Consider the following 20,690-nt stretch of genomic DNA (forward strand, 5'->3'; position numbering starts at 1 on the left):
TATATATATATATATATATATATATATATATATATATATATATATATATATATATATATATATATATATATATATATATATATATATATATATATATATATATATATATATATATATATATATATATATATATATATATATATATATATATATATATATATATATACTCTCCATATATATACAAATTGTACATTGTAAAAATAAATATCCTGATCAATTATTATAAATAAAAACTTAATAGAATACTATAGTAATATATCTTACTTCACAAAATAATCTGCCCACAATTGTCGATATTCTGGGCGTAATTTAGCATTATTTGTCCAACTGTATTTCGTTTTCATCCAGGGGCTGGCAGTCCATGGTACAGTCAACAACTTGATTTTATTTTGTTTTAATTCTTGAGCTCGTTTTATCAGCGGTATCTTAACAGTTGAGATATTTAATGAAACGTGTACATTTTATATTTTGCAACTATTAATTACATTTACTACATCATTAATTCGGTTAACTTTAGAAGTGTAGGAGAATTTTCTTTTACAAATTTATAAAAAAAAAAAATAGATTGCTGGCCTTGTAAAATAAAAAAGCTAATGAAAAATTAATTATTAAATGAATAAACCTTATAATCATAATCTTCCACTTGCAAATCGAAATCGGAAAGTGAAGTGTCGTTTTCTGTCATCGCGTAGGTATAAGCTCTCGTTGAGAAATCCGTGCAACCCATTGGCGTTCTGATAAAGGTGTAATTGATACCATCCGAGCCGAAGTAGCTTCTACAATTTTAGAAAAAGGTTAAATATGGAATTAAAAATCATCAATACTTTTTAGAATGATTTCATGTATCGATCGTGCAAATTAAATTAACAAAACTCTTTTAGAATTCAAGTACTTCATGATTCATTATACTTTAACAAATTATCGGCCGTCTTTTGTGTCAGATCAAAAATATTTATGGCCGCTGAATCGGTCACTGCTCCTCCAAACCCAAAAATTTCTTGATACGTGTCCGTTTGATTTACAATAATTTTTCCCGGTTGAGGTGGATTTATAAAGCTTTTCTTTATATTTACGCTAATTTTTTTCACTGTGGTGGTAAATATTTTTAATAATCGTAGAAATGCGTTGGATTTTTTTGTTTGGGATTTGTAATCTGTTCACACACATACATAATTTTTTTTAACATCTCAAAAAATTAATTAATTTTTTATAGAGGAAATTAAATACTCACTGCGATCAGAATTAACCTTTTTAAATATGCCGTTCGATACACGAAATCGAAAACCATTTTTACTTGAAGTTATCAAGGTATATTCGGCCACATTGAGCGGCTTGATCGCGTCCGGAACTTCATCGCATTGTTTTGCATTGCAGACGCAGTAATGTCCACCATCCTCACTTGTCGTTGATCGACGTTTAACACAGTCAGTTGATAACGTAACTACATTCATGAAAAAATATAAGTCATTACTTCGTTATTATTATTGCCCTACATATGTATTTCGACGATATGTGTGCTGCACCTTATCTTTTTACATATAAATGAATTTTCAAAATAAAACATAAATATGCGGCTTTAAATATTGTTTCAAAATTGTTAAAACCGAAAATTTCGCTATTAGTTTTACATATTTTATATTTTATATTTTACATTTTAAAATGTGTTCCAAAATGTAAAAATATTTACACTTTTGTGAGAAAACATTTGAAACTTTACAAAATCATGCATATAATAATATAATATAATAATAATATATAACTGTATTTATATTATTTTAATTACAATATGTTTTTATGATATAAAGAATTACTCGGACGTAAAGTATAACAATCTATTATTAAAATGCAATTGAAATACAAAATACAATCTATTATCTACCTGTCACTGAAATAGCAACGAGGATGATCAAGCGCCACATTATGACTGAAGCAGGGAACGGTCGTAGCTTTTATGTAAATTTGTATACACCTGATACGAAACAAAAAACATTAAAGAACCGCTTATATCAGTACCATGTTTGTACAGTAGCTTGTACAATAGCAGATATAAATTTAAGAAACAGAAAACTTTAAAAGAGATTATATGAAAAAGAATAATCAAAAGATCATATATAAAGATTAATTTCTAAATCTTTAAATTGATTTTTTCAAAAATAATATCTCACAAAAATTTCATATTAAAAATTTTGCATGTTTTTTTATTTATTATTACTCGAAAAAATGTCTATTTTTTACATTTTTATTTATTTTAATTAGAAATTATGGATTGACTTATACTTTTAAATTTATTTTCTTTTCTTTTAAACAATTTTCTATGTTATTGTACTATCCTGTATGCATGCCCCATATATGACTAGATTGTGATATTATAGTTCGCTTCTATTTGCATAAGCCTCTTTAATCTTGCACTTTTTCAAAAAAGCACAGTCAACATATTTCTAGATATAAAAATGATAACGGATCAGTTTTTGATATATCTATAATTACATTATTATAATATGTGCTCTAGATTAGTTGAAGCGTTAATTAAAGATTCATATATAAGACTCATCTTTCCATGATAAGATAAGAGATAATTGTACAAAAGTGTTATAAGTATACAGGGTGTCCTAAAAATAACGGACTTCCTCTTAATGGCAGATTCCTTAAAACATTTCGAGACGAAAATCCTAATACAAAAATGTCGATGCTATAATAGTTTTTAAACGGGAATATATTATATTTTACGATTATATTTTACGAATGACAGGGCTGAGATTTCGCGCGTTCAGGCACGGCGAAATACCAAGTGAAAAAATAGTGCTCTATGAATGAAGCGCCTTTTTTCTCATTTATTATTTCGCCGTACCTGAACGCGCGAAATCTCAGCCCTGTCATTCGTAAAATATAATCGCTTCCCGTTTAAAAACTATTATAGCCTCGACATTTTTGTATTAGGATTTCCGTCTTGAAATGTTCTAAGGAATCTGCCATTAAGAGGAAGTCCGTTATTTTTAGGACTGTATAACTGAAAATTTTTATTACTAATATTATGGAGGAAAGAGGAATGTGATCCAAAATAAACAGGGTTAAAAAAAACCATTCAATATTTATATGATAGATAGGACACACCATACTGACAATGAGTAAAAAAAACCTTAGTAAACATAGGTCGAAAGCTCAACGTGTCGCATGCGATGTTTATCTCAATGTTTATAAACCGCGGTCTGAATGTCGTCATTCAATTTCCATACATACTTCATAACAGAAGATTTGACCGACAATCAGTCAGTTGTCATCAACCGGCGATTGCAGATCTTTGTGATTTAGTGTAAGAAGAAGATGCCAAGCGTGTATGGAAATGGAAGGTGGACATGTGGAACAGCTTTTGTAAATATCGAGATAAAGATTTAGACCAATTAATGTAAAGAAAAAAACAAATAATTGTTTAAAAAAATACATCATAAACTTGATGAATTTACGATCAGAAAAGTTGGTCCCATTTGAAAAATTTAAAACAGTAAAATATTTTATTGTTAGGTGAATAAATATTTGTACAGAAAAAAAAACTTGTTAACTTTACCAAATTTAGTCGGTTATCATTTAAGTTAAATACGGCTTTTTGACTTACATATTTTAACTAAAGAAATGATAACTGAATAAACATATTTAATTAAGTAAACAACTTTTTTTCTCAGTGTATGAAATATGCAGATAATTATCTTGGCTAATGAAATATATAAATCTGAACTTTTTAGCTTTACAAATAGCTAAATGAGAGAACCTTTTTATCATTTTAAGAAGAGAAAATTTGAAGTTATACTATTTTATTAGGATAGATTTGTAAAATTTATAATAAAGTTTATTGGTGTGAATTATATTGCATGTGTTCTCTTTCCAACATGCCTGGAAGGTGAAAACGAGGATAAGATTACTTATTTGTATTTATTCATTGTATTGTATCATTCTATTTAGTAATCTTTGATATATCATCAAAGACTAGATTCAACTAGCTTCGTTTTAGTATTTAAAAACATATTATCGTTTTTTTTTTTTTTTTTTGCGGAAATTGTTTATTGTTCTAACTGTCTTCATAATTATCTCTGAAATATTGCAAGAAAAATATATATCACGTACGCTTAGTAGGGAACGTTATAAGATAAATAAAATATACCGTGCATAAAAGATAACGTGCATATGGCGGTATCTAAGCCATTTCTAAAAGAAATGTTTTTGGAAAACAATTTTATCTTATATGATTGAAATTGGCATTAAGTAATCTTTAATTTTTGCTATTTTAAAAGTGTTAACAAGTTGAGAGGAAAAGTTTGAAAAATATAACATTTAAAAAAATGAATGCATTATTATATGAAATGCATTAAAAGTTATTTAAACTTTTGCTTGAAACATTTTTTATATCTCATATCCTTTCAATAGTATTATAAATGTTATTGACCATTTAATTTCATATTATGTGTGTTTTATATTATAAAACCACCATTAGACATATTTCACTAAAATAATGTGAAACAAAATTATAATTTACTTATAATAAATATTTTATCACACACATATATATACACACACATATATTCATATACATATATACACACACATACGCAACATGTATATGTATGTATGTATATATATATATATATATCTTCTTTTTATTTTTATATTTTATACATATTTTTTATAATTACTGCAATGGCGATCAGGATGGAATAACGCATTAAGGCTTGAGCATCTTTTCTTACTGATTAACACACAACAATTACTTTATTTATTAACGATTACTAAATCCTTTTATAGATTGTTTATTTTATACTTTATTTTTACACGAATTAAATTACTACGAGAACTATTTCGCGGGAAATGAATGAATTTGTTAGTTTTTTTTAGCGAAGTAATTAAAATTATATCACAGCGCGGAGCACAATTAATCAAATACTACGAACTGAGTGTGCGAATTCTACGAATTGTAGAAAACTACGCGAAGTCACGACTTTTATATTATTGAGAAATGATTAGCGTAATCGATTATTTATGTTTTATATCGATATTGAACAGACAATGAAAATATGTGAAATATCTTCCACATATTGCTTATTTTTTTTTGTCTTTTTCATGATTATACGCTATATGATATCAATAAAAATAGTAACTGCAAAACTATAATTTCTTAAGAGAATTATTTGTGAAATTGGTTTTCAAAAAGTTTCTTGTTTTTTATTACAATAAAAACAAGATATTAAATAAATAGCAATTACTTTGATTAAAATTACACTTTGTTTTTAGGAATTTAATAAAATCATCGGAGAAAAAATTATTTTAATTAAAGTTGCTAAAAATGTGGTTACGATATTTTTTCAGAAATGTCGTAGAGATGTGTACGTTGTGCAGAATTTTGCATTAAATAATAACAATGTTAATAGATAATAATGCTCTATTATTCATTTTCCAACTGCTTTTAAAATTAAAATTGCTAATATTGCCGGTCCAGTGATTAATATGGCGATAAAAGTGGACTTGATGCATTTATTAAATTATACGAAATCGTAATGAGAAACATAATTAGACGTAAAATATCGAATATTTCATATTACTTTATTCAACAAACTAAATATAATTCAAGAAAGAAGTAAAAAAAATTTTTTCATGATTATACGCTCTTTTCTTGTTTTCTTATGCTTTACCAAACATGTTTGGTAATTATTCTACAAATGCATGCAACTAGTTTAAAGCTAGTTGAGCATGTTAGCGCAAGTGAACTAGATTCCATTAATTGCCGCACGCGCATATTCGGTCTCGTTTCAAGATTAAATTGAGTTTCTTTTGTAAACGGGGAACGGGGTCGCGCGACCAGCGAGGCATGCTCTCTGCCGTAAGGTAATCATTGGACCAAATATTCATTTAGCTTCGGAACACGTCTGTAAGAGCTCCCATATCCTTAAATAATGCATCTCGATATATCCTGCGTTGTGTCGCGCGGCCGTTGTGATAAATTCATCAAATCGGGTGCTGCTTCTTTCAATAAAGACTTTTACGAACAAGTAGTGCGTATCGCAGCTCGAACTATACATGGACATTAGAGGGAGGGATTAATAGGGAGAAATGTATAAAAAGAAATATATCAATATAAGCACAATATATATATTATAAGAGATAAAATAACTCTTTGATTATTTGGCAAAGCTTTATCAAATATTACACAATACTTGCTGATTACATTTTTTGCACATTATGCATAATAAAAGTGTTGAGCTACTAATAAAACCATTTGATTGTATATTTTCGTTACGTTTGTTTAAATAAATCGAGTTAATGCGCTAATTCTGTTCTTGTCGCAGCGGTTATTATTTATATTAAAACTAATTTTCAGTATTATAATATCAAGTATATCATGTCAATATTGACGATATTTGATCATACTCATTTATATTGTTTAATTATGCGAATTAAAAAGTATATATGATCTCTGCCAATGTCAACTGGGCAAATTAAAGTTGAAGTAATCAATGAAATTTGGCAAGAACGGATATACACATACATACGCACTGCATTTGAAACTTATTCAAAAAGTTGCTTTCGAAGCGCGTGCACTTCTCGAAGTCCGTTTTAACACTAAACTTTGCACAAATACAAACAGGATATATTTATCAACTATGTCAAGTAGGTTATATGGCATGTACGAGAAACTGCGCTTAGTTGTAGGTTACAGTTTTGCAGTTAGGCACGCTTGAACGTCAACTGATTTTTGAAATATACGTGTAAATTTCGCTGAAATATACTTTGATGCGAATAATGTTTAAACTCTTTATATATACATATGACAGCTAACGATCGCAAACTAGATATCTCTTTTTGGTTTACCTAGTTGCAAAATATTGTGCTAACAATAAATGAAAAGATTGACAAATAAGAGTTGAAACGCGGTAATTGGAGAGCAAACTTTCTTATCAGATTACAGTAATATTTCCAAAAAATGGATTGGAAACGTTCATATTTAATATATTCTTTAATAAAATTAAACGTTCATATTGAATATATTCTTTAATGAAATTAAACGTTCATATTTAATATATTCTTTAATGAAATTAAATATTTTGTAATATAATAAAAAAGTTTGCGCTCTAATCACCGCGTTTCGATTCTTATTTGTCAATCTTTTCACTTAGTGTTAATAATTCAGATTATTTCTCTTATTATTAAATTATTGTGGTTGGACTTATTTATTTTTATTGTAAAAAAACATCTTTTTTCATAAAAAATAAGAATACAATACACGGACATACGCACACACGCACAAATACAAACACACGCGCACACATACATATATATGTATAATTTTAGTGAAACGAAAAAAAAAACAAGTTTAACAAAAACAATAACAATAAATATAACACAAAAATTAAGAGATATAAAAAATCATTTTATACAAAATAATTACAAGATATTCATGAAATGTTATCCATGTTACATCCTATGGATTCCACAGATTTTTTCTCGCAATTCAAAGTTCTGCCTTATATAAAATATAAAGGTATAAATCGGACAAGCATTTGGCGGGAAATTATAACATCTATATATAAGGGAATTTACGATATATTCATTCAACCAAAGCACATTGATTAATATTTTAATTATTCTATGCTGTGTGTAACAAACGGCAATTAATTAATATATGTTAACATATCATATGTAACAAGATTTTTTTTTTTCATTTAAAATAATATATTTTCACTTCTCTTATCTCTTATATACCAGAGAATCAAAAACTCATTATAATTTTCCATGTCGCTGAATATTTTTCATACTCGACAACTTATTCTTTTCGCAAATTAATCCATCGTAATCTTTATTTGAAAAGTAAATTCTCCAATAATTGCAGCAGTACTTGTATCGATTTTTCTGTTACGAATCTGCCGGGTTTCTCTTTCTTGTAGCCCATGATCGGATCCCCTTTCTCCTCTTCTCCTTATTCGCTCACCTCTATAAGACCTGTAGGATATTAATTGGCCATAAAACATTATCGATTATCGCTGTAACCATCGGAGCCAGCTTCTTCTATCCGGTTAATACTAATGTGAAACTTAATAAATTACTCTCTATTTACCTTGATTGAGATGTTAAAATCCGTGCAATTCTACTTTGCATTGTTACTTTGGCTTACGTTTAGAATATATAATAGTATCAAAATAAAATTTGATTATCGATAACACATAAAAAACATGTGCGCAAATAGTGCGACTTATGCACTCAAATGTTCTTTTAAACAATGCATGTTATGTAACCGATAAAACGTGAAACATGAATACGTCATGAATTTATAAGTTCATGTAGCGTAGCGAGGATTTTAATTAGTACAGAATTTTTAAGCTCTTGTAATGGTTAATTATTTCTAAAAAGACTTGCGTGGTTTGTGATGCATTATTGATGTCAGGAAATAGTATCAATAGTGCGAATATCGATCACGAGTAGAAAGATCATCCGTTTCGCGCTTACAGATAAGACGAATAGGTCACAAGAGATAAGTACAACAGCATGGGATCTCTTTTCTTTTTTTTTTGTAGTATATCTCTCGTCAACAAAGAATTATAAAAATAGAATTCTGTCCTGAATGAAATATAGATCATCTTAAATAGATTTTAAATATGAAACGATAGTTCGAGACGATAATACTATTATATTACATTAACATAATATATTTTGATAAAATAACAATGCGCAATGGCATTGTTTCTATCTCCACGCGCGAATATCGCTGTTTTTATCGGCGTATCGTTTATTAAATTACACTGACGTTTACCACTGCTTCTCGAGCAGTCACCGTTAAAAGAGTGAGCAGGACAGACGGGTGCAAAAAAAAGAAGGACACAGGAACGAGAGAGCTCACACGAAAAATTTAGTACAAGTTCAAAGTGAAGGTGGTGGATCGCTTCTTGATGTTGCTCTTATCCATCTTCCTTGTGGCACAAGTCGGGGCGAAAAGCGATCGATCAAAAATTGATGAAACCACGCTTGCTCGGGCGAGAGACAGTAAATTCGACGTCCGAAGGCTCCGTGAGCCTCCGAGGCACCTCGATAATGGCGTGTCTGTGAAGATCGTCGAACACGAATCGAAGGGGACGGACTAACAATTTTCGCGTGTGCTACGCAAGAGTGCCTGAAAATGCATATTTTATCTCGCCTCGCGAAATAAACGATTAACTATCATATATAATTGGGTTTATAATCACAATATTGCCGCATAATTAAGGATCCAGGATATTTTGATACCCGAAACCCGTTCCTCTCCAAGTTAATTACTCTTCATTTTCATTCACTTCGGGAACTTTGGTTTCTTCGCGTTCAACATCGAGAGGAAAGCATGTCGAGCGAAGTTTTCGTGGAAATTAACCACGAGCTGTATTAAAGTACGTCGAGTTGTAATTGGAAATCTTGAAATCAAAACTGATAAAATTCCTCTTTGATGTCGACGATATGATCTTGCTGTTTTTGTGCCGGGTTTAACTTCAATCGAATTTGTGGCAGCGTAAAGTAAATACATATTTCTAATAAATGAATGTGAAGGCAATCTCTTAAAAGATCTTACTAGTATGATTACAAAAATACTGGAAATTATAGAATAAATTACGGTAAAGCAAAATTAAAAAAAAAAAAAATTTGTCAGTCATATTTTGATATCTTAAATTCACGGTAAAGTATAACGTCAATTAATATTCTTGATTACTATTTGCATGTATTTTCGGCACAATGGCACAGTATGAAAGACTTACGTATTTTTGCACAATCCATCGCAATAACAAGGTGGATTAAGACGGCGGATTTCGCGTGATGGCTGGTCGACAAGAGTCGCGAAGCGCAATTCTCGTTGGTTAATCTCCATAAACTCGGCCGCGCCGGTGCTGGGGGTGCTCTCGCGAAAATCCTTGGGCGACATGCACGACATTACGAGTACGATGTGAGTTCGTTGCGGGAATTAAGGAAACTCCAAACTCCAAATTGGCGACATATACGTCCGTTCGTCTGCATAATAAACGCTCTAGCATCATAATGATTACGGAAAAAGATTACCACTAAAGAGTCAATTGTGATTATAAAAACGAACTGGCATTTAATTTTACGCGAAAAATAAACTGTATTATAAATAACATTATGTTTTAAAAGATTATTAATAATCAATTCACATATTGTCGCTTCGTAATTGTATGCAGTTGATCACACTTATTTAAAGGCATTTAATTCATGCGAATTATGTCAAAGGATGATAAAATACGGACAGAAATTGCGAGAGAATATCAATCCATTTTCCGTTATTTCCTGTCCGTTGCATTTTGACATACTTCAGCCTGTTGTTCATTTTTTATCTCACTTCTTATTTTGACAACCGTCTCTGCTTCGCTTGATCTCTCTACGTCAGAAAGCCTATTAATTAAATTACAGATTGACATGGGAGAAAGAAAAGGGAATGTAGGAAAAGTAATATGTCGCTTAGTGCCAAATTCGAATATCAAGAATCACTTTTTTTTTCCTACATCCTTTTTTCCTACCCTATTGATATAATCGCGAAGAAGACGTACCTTTACATGTACACATTATTTCGACAACATCCTGTATCCTACGTTGATGACCCGCTTTGTGATCTTTTTTGGTCACATTGCCTCGGTGAGAGATTTTCACGAGATTTACAGCTTTCTGAATTTACCCTCCATTTCTTCAGTATCCTGCGGAGAATGTCTCCTTTATCATTTCAGTCAAAAGGACTTTCCATGTGTGATACTTGAAACGCGCTCACTCGAATCCTCTCCTGTATCTCCCGATCGGAGATATATTTTATCATCACTCATATCTTAAAAAGGTTCGGTTCAAGGTTACTATCCCATCCCTCTTTTGAATATATATAAATAAGCGCGTCTTCTCTTGTTCTTCCTAAATGACTCTCATCAATCGCGTCTCATCTTATTACGGCATTGATATATTCTGTATCAATTTATTTATCGAATTTTCTTTATTCTTTACGTATTCTCAAGAATTAAAAGAGTGAGACTCTAAAGCATTCTCCTGTACATTTTCCCAATATTTATACAGATTGAATCAATATCCGTCTTTCAATATATCTATACAAAGTTGTTATAAAAAATATAATATAATTACTTCAAATTGATTGTCAGTTGACCGTTAATAATAATGATTACTGACATGATTTGCGACAAAAATTAAATAAAAGTGAAAGATGTAATAAAATAACATATTATTGTACGTTTTGTTATAACGTGACGAATTTATCGTGTTGCTCTACTTTCCATACCGAATGTTTCTGAATATAACCGTGATATATCCATATCGAGATCAAATTTCCTCGCGCGTGAGATATTTCCAAGCGGCGTTAATGAGATCCTTTGTCACTCTTATTGTCATTTCATGCTTCTTGGGGTCAGCGTATATATTTCTCGCATCCCCGCATGTAGCTGGGGCATCCGGTAGATCCGCCCGACATCTTTTTCATCTCAATTTCGAAGATCACTCATCGGCCGTAGACAAAGCGCTGGCGTAAGCTAACTTCCCTTATTGTCTGACCGCAGATCGAGTGCCACTACTGGTTGTAAGTAGACTCATCCCTTCGTGATCAACCACGAATGGCAGCAAAAAGATACGTCTCGTTTATTTCCGCCTTGACTTTGCCTTCGTTCGTTGTTACTGCCTTCGTCTATCTTGATTTAATTTCTATTCTATTTTATTCTTTCTTTCTTTAACTAAACAAATTTTAACTTAATTAAATATTTATTTGATTTTAACACAAATAGCGCGCGCAACGACTTATATGATAGAGTAGTGAATCTTGTATCTTGAGAAATATTGATTTAATAAATATGATAGATTTTATCATAATAATAAATTTTCATTAATGAAAAGACAAATGATTAAGTAAATATGTTGAACTTGGCTGATAATGGAGACAATTAAATGGAAGACGTATGATATCATTAGATAATATTGTTGCATCTTCTGTCTCTCTCTCACTTGTCTTCTACTACTGTCAACCATAATTAAAATGAACATATGGCGTCTTCAATGGTATGGCAATGTCTGAATTTTCCTACCCGATACGTTGAGCAAGCAGATTCGATAATCGGCAAAGTTTTGATCCACCCTCGGGGCCTTTATTGCCTCCTCCTGTGGCCGACTATGTTTGTAATTAGAATCGTTCCAAACTATCTGGACTGTCCAATGGTTTGGTGGATGTTATCCAGACACATAGTGGCCGCACAATGGATATTTAATCTCAGTCTCTCATCAGGAGACCGCATTGAAATGATCGATCGCTTGCGCATTGCTTTTTAGTGAGCGAGTTCAGTCTATCGTAACTTTTAGGTTTCGCGAGTCTCTTGCTATGCGCATCTTAATTCGATAAAAAGACGTAATATATATTTACGTAAAATGTCTCTGAAATGTTTTTTACAGCATGTTATGCTTTTATTTATATGTAACGAAATATATATATCGCTCTTAGTAATATTATTAGAACTTTACGCGTGCTGAGAATATAATACTAGCCGATATCAGATGCGTCACGCTAGCAGATTTTTCTTCCGTGATAAACTGATTATTAAATTTCCGTACAATAAGGGAATATCTCTAAAGAAATATTTTAATAATTATTGTACTGTTCACAAGGTGTAAATTAATTTTATTTTTATCGTGAAAGAAGAAATTAATTTATCACAAAGAGCAACACAAGCAAGCAATTAATCGCGTTATTTATATATGTGTCAAGGTTCATGAAAAATAAACATATTTTAATTCATATAACAAGATATATAATTACATTAAATAGCGTTAAAATTAAATTAATTAAATATAGTGAAGGCGTATGGTCATTATGAATTACCCCCAATAGTTATATAATAATAATGTTATTAAGCACATATGTATGAGAAACCGACACGAAGTTAACGAGCGAGATCGTAATTGCGAAAAGTGACTTACACTTGATATACGTTGCTGTGTATTATGATGAAACATGTCAACATAATATTAATTACGTTATACATATATGTATCATATAATCATCATATATCACGTATATGTTACGTCAGAATTTATATTAAATGTTTTATAATTATTAAAAAAATTTTATTAGCATGTGGATTATTTAAAAAAACTGTTTAAGGATTAATTCATTAAACATCATCATTCATTAGCTACTAAAAATCACCGGCATATTTTATCGTAATTATTAATGATTTATTTAAACTGATAAAGAGAAGAATGCAGCAATGCTGAATACCAGAAGTGAAACAGAGATAAAAATCCAGAAAATTCAGGTTTTTATAAGATAAAAATCAATAAGATTATGTGCGGTTTGATTCGTCAATATACTTTGTAAACTTGCATTCTTAAAACTTAATTAATCAAAATCGTATATTTTTGATTTATATGTTTTGATTTTTACATCGTTTATTGTATAATATTTAAATAATGAATGTGTTATTATATAATGTGGCTTCTTCTCCAAAAGAAGCACATTTCTATTTCTGAAGATATAGAAGATCGGAAATATGTCTTCAAACCACGATCAAATACAATCTCTATAGTCTTGGATCTCTAAGTTAACTTCATTGTTATAATCATCTGGGGGCTTATCAAAGATATCGCGAACAAACTTCTAGCAAGTATCAATGCGATCAAATGTTTGTGGTAAAGGAGACAAAACCGGGATCGCGCAGGACAGGCAAGCCGTCGACAGGACCAGCTAAAGCAGAGATGTGCACCGGCGTGTTCCGGTCGCGGAGGCTGCGCGGAAAAATCGATAGCCGACGCTCGCCGGCAGCGGCGGCGTCGCCGTCGTCGTCGCCGCCGCCGATGTCGGGTAGCGCGATGGAGTCTGCCCGATGGCGCAGTCAACGTCGGGACCGGCACCCCAAAAGACCACCCCACGCAGTTAAACCCATGTTCGCCAATCCACCTCTTTCTGACTGGCGCCCCCTTGAGAGATGTCATATTCTTGATTCGTTTGAATAATTTCAACCGATTGCACAAACGTTTCTAAGCTCGCGTGTACGAGAACGGACGACCGATCGCACGTACCGTATTTACGGAAAAAGTGTGTGCAATGTGGGTATATGCGTTCATGTGTGCGTGCGTGCGTGCGTGCGCGTCGCCGGCACGTTGACACCTTCTTCGTCTCTTCGTCGGTTCCCCGGGACGAAGGGTGAGCCTCGGGACGTAATTTTTTGCCGGGTCGACGACCTCGAATCCAAGGACGCTCCTTTCGGCGAACCTGCGACGTGCATCGCGTTACTAGCTGCAGAACGAGTGCCCGATGAGTTCCTCGGCGGACCTGAAGGAGCTCCATTGCGAAATACGGGCGACGTGCGTCGCGTGCGTGCGCGTCGCCGGCACGTTGACACCTTCTTCGTCTCTTCGTCGGTTCCCCGGGACGAAGGAACCCGCGAGGAAGGGTGAGCCTCGGGTCGTAATTTTTTGCCGGGTCGACGACCTCGAATCCAAGGACGCTCCTTTCGGCGAACCTGCGACGTGCATCGCGTTACTAGCTGCAGAACGAGTGCCCGATGAGTTCCTCGGCGGACCTGAAGGAGCTCCATTGCGAAATACGGGCGACGTGCGTCGTAAGGTGAAGAGGATTCGTGCGTAATGCGAGTCGAGAGCGAGTCTGTATACACATTCTCGGGAGGATATTTGCCGAGATAATCTGGAGTATTTGCGACTATATTTATCGGGGGGTTTTATTTTCTTTATTTGCGCATTCTCCATTGGAGTGTCCTTTGACATTGATGATGAGAGAGTATACAACAGATAAAATTTCGCGTAAATATCTTTAATACTTTGCAAAAGCAGTTCCATTTTTTCTCTTTCGCATAAAACGAAGTTTCATATATAAATTATCTATGAATTCTTTATATGAAACGCGAGAAACATGCTCACGCTAACGATTTACCTGCATCCGTACATATAATTATCGTCGCACGGAGAATGTATTTGTAGTTTGTCTCACAATTTGTTCGCATAGATTCGTGAGTTCTGAAATTCTTTTGTAAACGACGGCGATGCTTTTGCCTTTCGGCGAAAGAACTGTTTTGAAACGACGGCGCTTAGTCTGATCTTTTGTGTTTTTTATGTATTCGAGTTTTTCCTCTGACGAGATGTAAGCCGCGAATCTCCGATACGACCCTGGGATACGCGCCTTTTCGAGGACGTTGACCTCAAGCTTCCGCGTCTGTCTGGCTAGTTTATCTGTTTTCCCTGCGTTCAAACATCCTCGAACCATCGAATTTCGATAACTCGCATACCACGGATGCAAATGGGAAATATTTTTCGCGAAGACGTTTCACACAAAGGCAAATTTCACAGCACATTGCCATGCAACGTTTATTCTTCTGTCCATTTATTCCTGTCAGATATATTTATCGTTTAATATTTGCTATAGTTCTTTTATCATTTGTAAGAGAATTCTGACAATTCATATATTTGATGTTTAATAAATGTATCCTTAGATATTTTGATTATTAAAATCACCTAAGTGTTAAATTAATGAAATATAGAAAGTATCTAACGATAAAATTTTATTGTGATTAAGGCAGCTTTTTCCAATCAATATACTTCTGTTAGTGGTTAATCGTTGCTCAAACGATATTATTCCGTATTGCAATTTTCGAATTACCGTCATAAATTCTCCGCTAAGTTGACCTACAAACACAAATTTTGCATTTGTGATTTATATTCCTTTCACGTTTCGCATCTCTTTATATAAACTAATTACCGTATACGAAACTTGTCATTTGTTCACTTTGAATTTGATGCATGCATACGTAGGCGAGGTCACGCGATTAAATTTTAATTTTTCATTTGTATGTTTAATTATTATATTTACTAAAATAACAGTTATAAAATAACAATATATAATTACAACAGAATAAAAGATTAATTCACTATTTGTAATTAAGATATGGGTCGCGAATAACGCGAATGCGAATCAAATATTTAAAATCATGCATAATTAAACCTTAGTATATATAGAATTATAAACGGAGTTAATAATTTTTAAAAATATTAAACGTTTAAAGAATAATCCTTTAAGACTTATCATTTAAGACTAATCATTTAAGACTTATAATTAGAGATTGACGTTATCCCTTTGCGAATAACTAAAATATCGCACGCGTTATGGCACGGTCGTCATTCGTAATCGCGATGACACGTCGCGACGTAATCTAATGCATTATACTGTAATTCTGTTTTCCTTTTTCCTTCGGTAATAATTTACCTTCTTGCGTTTTTTTTTTCTTCTTGAGAATGGTTCAAATTTCTTTTATCTCTTAAATAAATATTTGTTCGACTTTATGTATAAAAATGTCGAAAATTAAATTAAGAAATTAAATTAATTATCTTTTATTTTAATTATTTAATTATACTGTTAAATTATACCGTTAAATGCAAAATGTGTGTTTAAATAAAGTAAACTTTAAATTATATATGTTGTTCATAGTGTTTCTCTTTAGACAACATGGTTTAACGTAGATAATATAATTGCAGATAATAAAATTGTAAATTAGAAATTTCATAAAATTCGCAATTGGATAATTTCTGAAATTATTAGGACCGTATTTTCGCGGGTTGTCGCTTCCAATCACGTTGCAGCGATAAATTTCATTACTATTGAATTCGAAGTGCATCCTTTCCTACGGCTATCTCGACCATTGGCTAAACCGTTTCGATTGTGGCAATTTCGGCGTGAAAATAAAAATTGGTTGATATTTTTCAATGAGAGAAAGGAGAGCGGAAACATACCAACCGCGTCCCAGAAATTTTGTTGTCATTGTATCATATAATTTTTGTCGCGAGAATGTCGATCACGCGCAGGATTTCTTCATCGATATCACAAAAATTCCATCCACGTCGCTTTCTTCTCTCTTTCAAAACTTTTTCACTGAAACCGTCGTCTTTTCGAGGAAAATGATCGTTTTTCAGATTGAAGGTACAACTTTCGCAAAGCGCGTCGTAAGGAATAAAAATGGTTTTTGCAATACGTATTCCGGAGGAAATGAGATCAAAGGGATATTTTTATGACGACTTTAAAAGATCGTAAGTCTTTCGATAGCACATGAAAGTGCCATCGTAACGTAGGAGCTTCTTCTTAGGTCGCAGAGCCGTTTCCTTGTCGTAGGTCGATATTTTGTTATCGGGAAACAGTAGTGTCTGATAAAACGATATGGCGGATATCGGGATAAATTACAAACTGACAGCACACTGAAAACGTTACGATATTCGCGACCATGTTCAATGGCATCGTCGCATCCGCTGCAAACTCTAAATTTCTCATGAGGTTCGTTGCACGGAGAATGCCATTGTGACCCATAAATCCCTACAGCTCGCTATTATCCAAATATAAATAGATTTTTCATTAAAAAAACATGCAAAACCGAAGAAATTCTAATCAATTAGATAAGCGTGTGGTTTATATCTCAATTAAATAAATAAGAAAGAGTAATGCATTTTGGAAAATAATAAAATTAATTGTGAAATTCAGTTTTTTAAGTAAGCTTACACATCGATCTATTTACGATTGTTCATTTAAATAGATTTTGTAATCTTGATTGGATTATTTCAATAGATTTGCACCTAACACTTCGGTTTTAATTTAAGTATGATCCAATTATTAGCAATTAAATACGTCATTATCATGAAATGATAAACGGTCTATTTAAGACGCTTATACGCATAAGGAGAATTATGCGTTAGAAAGATGATGGAATCAAGGAAAGAAACGGAGGGGTTCGAGATTTGAGAAATAAAAACCAAGTTAAATCCGCGCCGCCTAAATAGCCTCTCGTGATATCTTGTTGAAACGACCAGCATGTCTCGACGGTCCAATAAAGACTAGTTTTTTGTTTTTCTGTCTTTTGCAATGAAGAGAGGACTTACTCCACATATAATCCCCGATTCTATAATACGTATAAAAAGGCGAAAGCTTCGATGTAACAGGAGAAATAGAGAGAAAGGTCAAATTGTAAAAACAATTTAATTAAAGGATTTTCGAATGCAGATTGATATGGAAAACATGAGAAATTTGCATAATGTTAGTTTGATGGATTTTTTGTTCTAAGATATTCAAAACATAATGTGCAAGAAACACAACGTATATTATTAACAATAATGAATACTTTGATAGATTTATGTATACTGAAAATCTGTGATGTAATAAAAATAGATTCTTGCATCTATACATTTCTTGCAAATAATTGAATATATTTATGGACATATTTTATTATAGCAGCATGTAAAAAATATGGGCATATATTATTAATAACATTTGTGTGTGTATATGTATATATCTCTTGATAGCCTTAAATAGCCACATAAATTATAAATCTGATATAATAAAAATAAATTTCTCTCTAGAGAATATAAATAATTGCAAGATTGGATTTTTTTTTACGACAATCGCTTAACATATACGAGTTATTTCACGTAAATTTTCCAGAAGTTATCATTCTCCTTGAAGAAAGAGACCTTAAAAAGGAGTGATCTCTCGACGCAGCGTGCAATAAACTTTTTTATTAGAAAAGAAAAAACTTACAAGCACACTTTTCCGTGAGAGAAGAGAAACAAAAGTGAGCGAGTGTAAAAAAAATATGTTTTGATAAAATGACAATAAATGGAGTTGCCATTGAATAAACAATTTTATTTGTTCCTGCAGTACATACAGAACAACGCTTCTCTCGGTAAAATGAAAACTAATTAAATGAAAAGGGAAGATACCGAGGAGTAAACGGGTCTCTCGCGCGGGAAGTGCCTGCGGGCTATAGATTTGCAAAATGCAGTGCATTGCAAGTTCCATCGAGAAAACACGCGAGAATAATTTTGACCGCGATCGCTCAGAGAATCACGCCAGATGGAAGCTCTAAGATATTGTGCAGTTGGTGGAATTACAAGAACGTCGATTTCTTCTATTGCGGATCTCTAGCGCGCTTCTGAAGAATGGACGAAGCTGGATTCCGTGAACGACAGGTGTGGGAGGAACACCGGAATCGTCAGGTAAGAAATCGACGATTGCTCGTGTCATAAACGTACGCTCCAATTCTTTGTTCTTGTCTCGCATCGTCAGTCGAACCGGATCTTAATTAGAGACGAAAATTCTTCTGGATATGACTCTGGAGATGATTCTGATATCGGATAACTATGTGAGGGCTACTTTTTAAATATACTATTGATTTAATTTCTCGAACAAGAAGAGTTTGCCTTGCAATCGTTTCATGATCTTCAATTTCGTACAATTACGTTTAATTAATAATAATAATTAATAAAACTTTTCTGCGCTAAACATTAAGAAATAACTGCAACTTATGGAGCTTGAAGATAATTGTATCTTCATGCATAATATATCGATACACCGCTGTTCTCATAGCAATATTTAACGTGTGAGCGGGTATATGTCACACGTAAGAAGTAAACAGAATCTTGATAATTCATTATGTTTAACATCGCAATCTCAGGCCAAATAGAAAACAAGGTAGGAGAAATTAAACCGACTTTTTTTGTTTTTCTCTACCGTTGTAAGCACGCTTATCCTCGTTTCTCTTGTTAAGCTTTTTTTTCTGTGGGTATTTGAGAGAGACACGCGAGAAAGCCGTGGAGTGCTCGAAGAAGAAGCTCGGCATCAGTTGACCTCGTTGCACATTTTTTCGTAACATGTCTCGTATAGTTTTTTTTTTCTCTTCCCTCAGCTTACAGGCAATCGGGGGAAACGTTTGTTTCCGTTGTCGCTTTCTCGCGGAAAACTCTGTCGATTTCCCGAGGACAACGACCTGATGGTTGCATTAAACAGGAGATTTATTTTCATCTCCAAGAAAAAGACATTGTTACAAAAGTGGCATCAAATTGAAGAAAATTTCATTATGCGGTCGAGCGATGCGCCGGATCGAAGTTTCGTCAAATTTTTTATAGGGCAAACAGATATATGTATATATGTACGCAGACACATATACGCTACAATAAGCTTTTCTTGGTTACTAGTATCGATTTCTGTAACACGCGTTACGTCTCGTTGAAGTCGCTCGTTGCACCACTTTATGCAGTTATGAAGTACGTTCCCTTGTGCCATTCCCCCTCATTTTGTGTCATCACCTTTCTCGTCCTTCTCTTTTCTTCTTGTACTTTTTAACTTTTGAACTCTAGAACTCTCTAGAATTTCTTTGGGACAGAATCTCGATAAGGCAATGACAATTTTTTTGAGCGTGTAAGCGCTTTTTTCATGGCATCTTCAATTTCTAGTAGATTCTACTTTGGCCAATTATTTCCTCAATGAATTCGCGTTCTATCTAAATTTAATTTTTATCTAATACTAAAATATATATAATAACAATATTTTAAATTTGCTATTTTGATACCACAAACACACACATCACATGCGTGTGTGTTTTATACATAAAATATCGATAATACTTAAAATACATATACTGTTGCCAAATAAAAATCAAGCTTTTATTAAGCTTATTAGCGTGAATTGGAGATTGAAATCTATGAACAAAATTGGTTTGAACAATAATTTTATTATAATCTTGTATATATTTTATTTTTTTTATTTTTTCTGTATTACATAACATATATGTAAAATTATAAATTTAATTTTGTCGCGAGTCTTAGATCGTCTAAAATAAAGTCTTTAAAATCAGATATATATATATTAT

At 32.5% G+C, this 20,690-nt stretch overlaps 2 protein-coding genes across 2 annotated transcripts in view; one reads left to right on the plus strand and one right to left on the minus strand.

The window, feature by feature from the left end:
* Window positions 1-1,960, minus strand: part of LOC115246193 (putative glucosylceramidase 4) — a 4,970-nt gene extending 3,010 nt beyond the window's left edge. The window contains exons 1-5 of the mRNA XM_029824853.1: window positions 1,880-1,960; window positions 1,232-1,441; window positions 910-1,153; window positions 623-776; window positions 265-425 (exon numbers count right to left, since the gene is read on the minus strand). Of these exons, the coding sequence (XP_029680713.1) occupies window positions 265-425; window positions 623-776; window positions 910-1,153; window positions 1,232-1,441; window positions 1,880-1,919 (809 nt within the window). The 5' untranslated portion in view covers window positions 1,920-1,960. The remainder of the gene's footprint in view (window positions 1-264; window positions 426-622; window positions 777-909; window positions 1,154-1,231; window positions 1,442-1,879) is intronic.
* The window catches only part of LOC115246199, a 128,659-nt gene that overhangs the window by 20,920 nt on the left and 87,049 nt on the right, over window positions 1-20,690 (plus strand). The window lies entirely within an intron of this gene.

Source organism: Formica exsecta, unplaced genomic scaffold (genome assembly GCF_003651465.1).
Source record: "Formica exsecta isolate Colony F162 unplaced genomic scaffold, ASM365146v1 scaffold140, whole genome shotgun sequence".
Lineage (NCBI taxonomy): Eukaryota > Metazoa > Arthropoda > Insecta > Hymenoptera > Formicidae > Formica > Formica exsecta.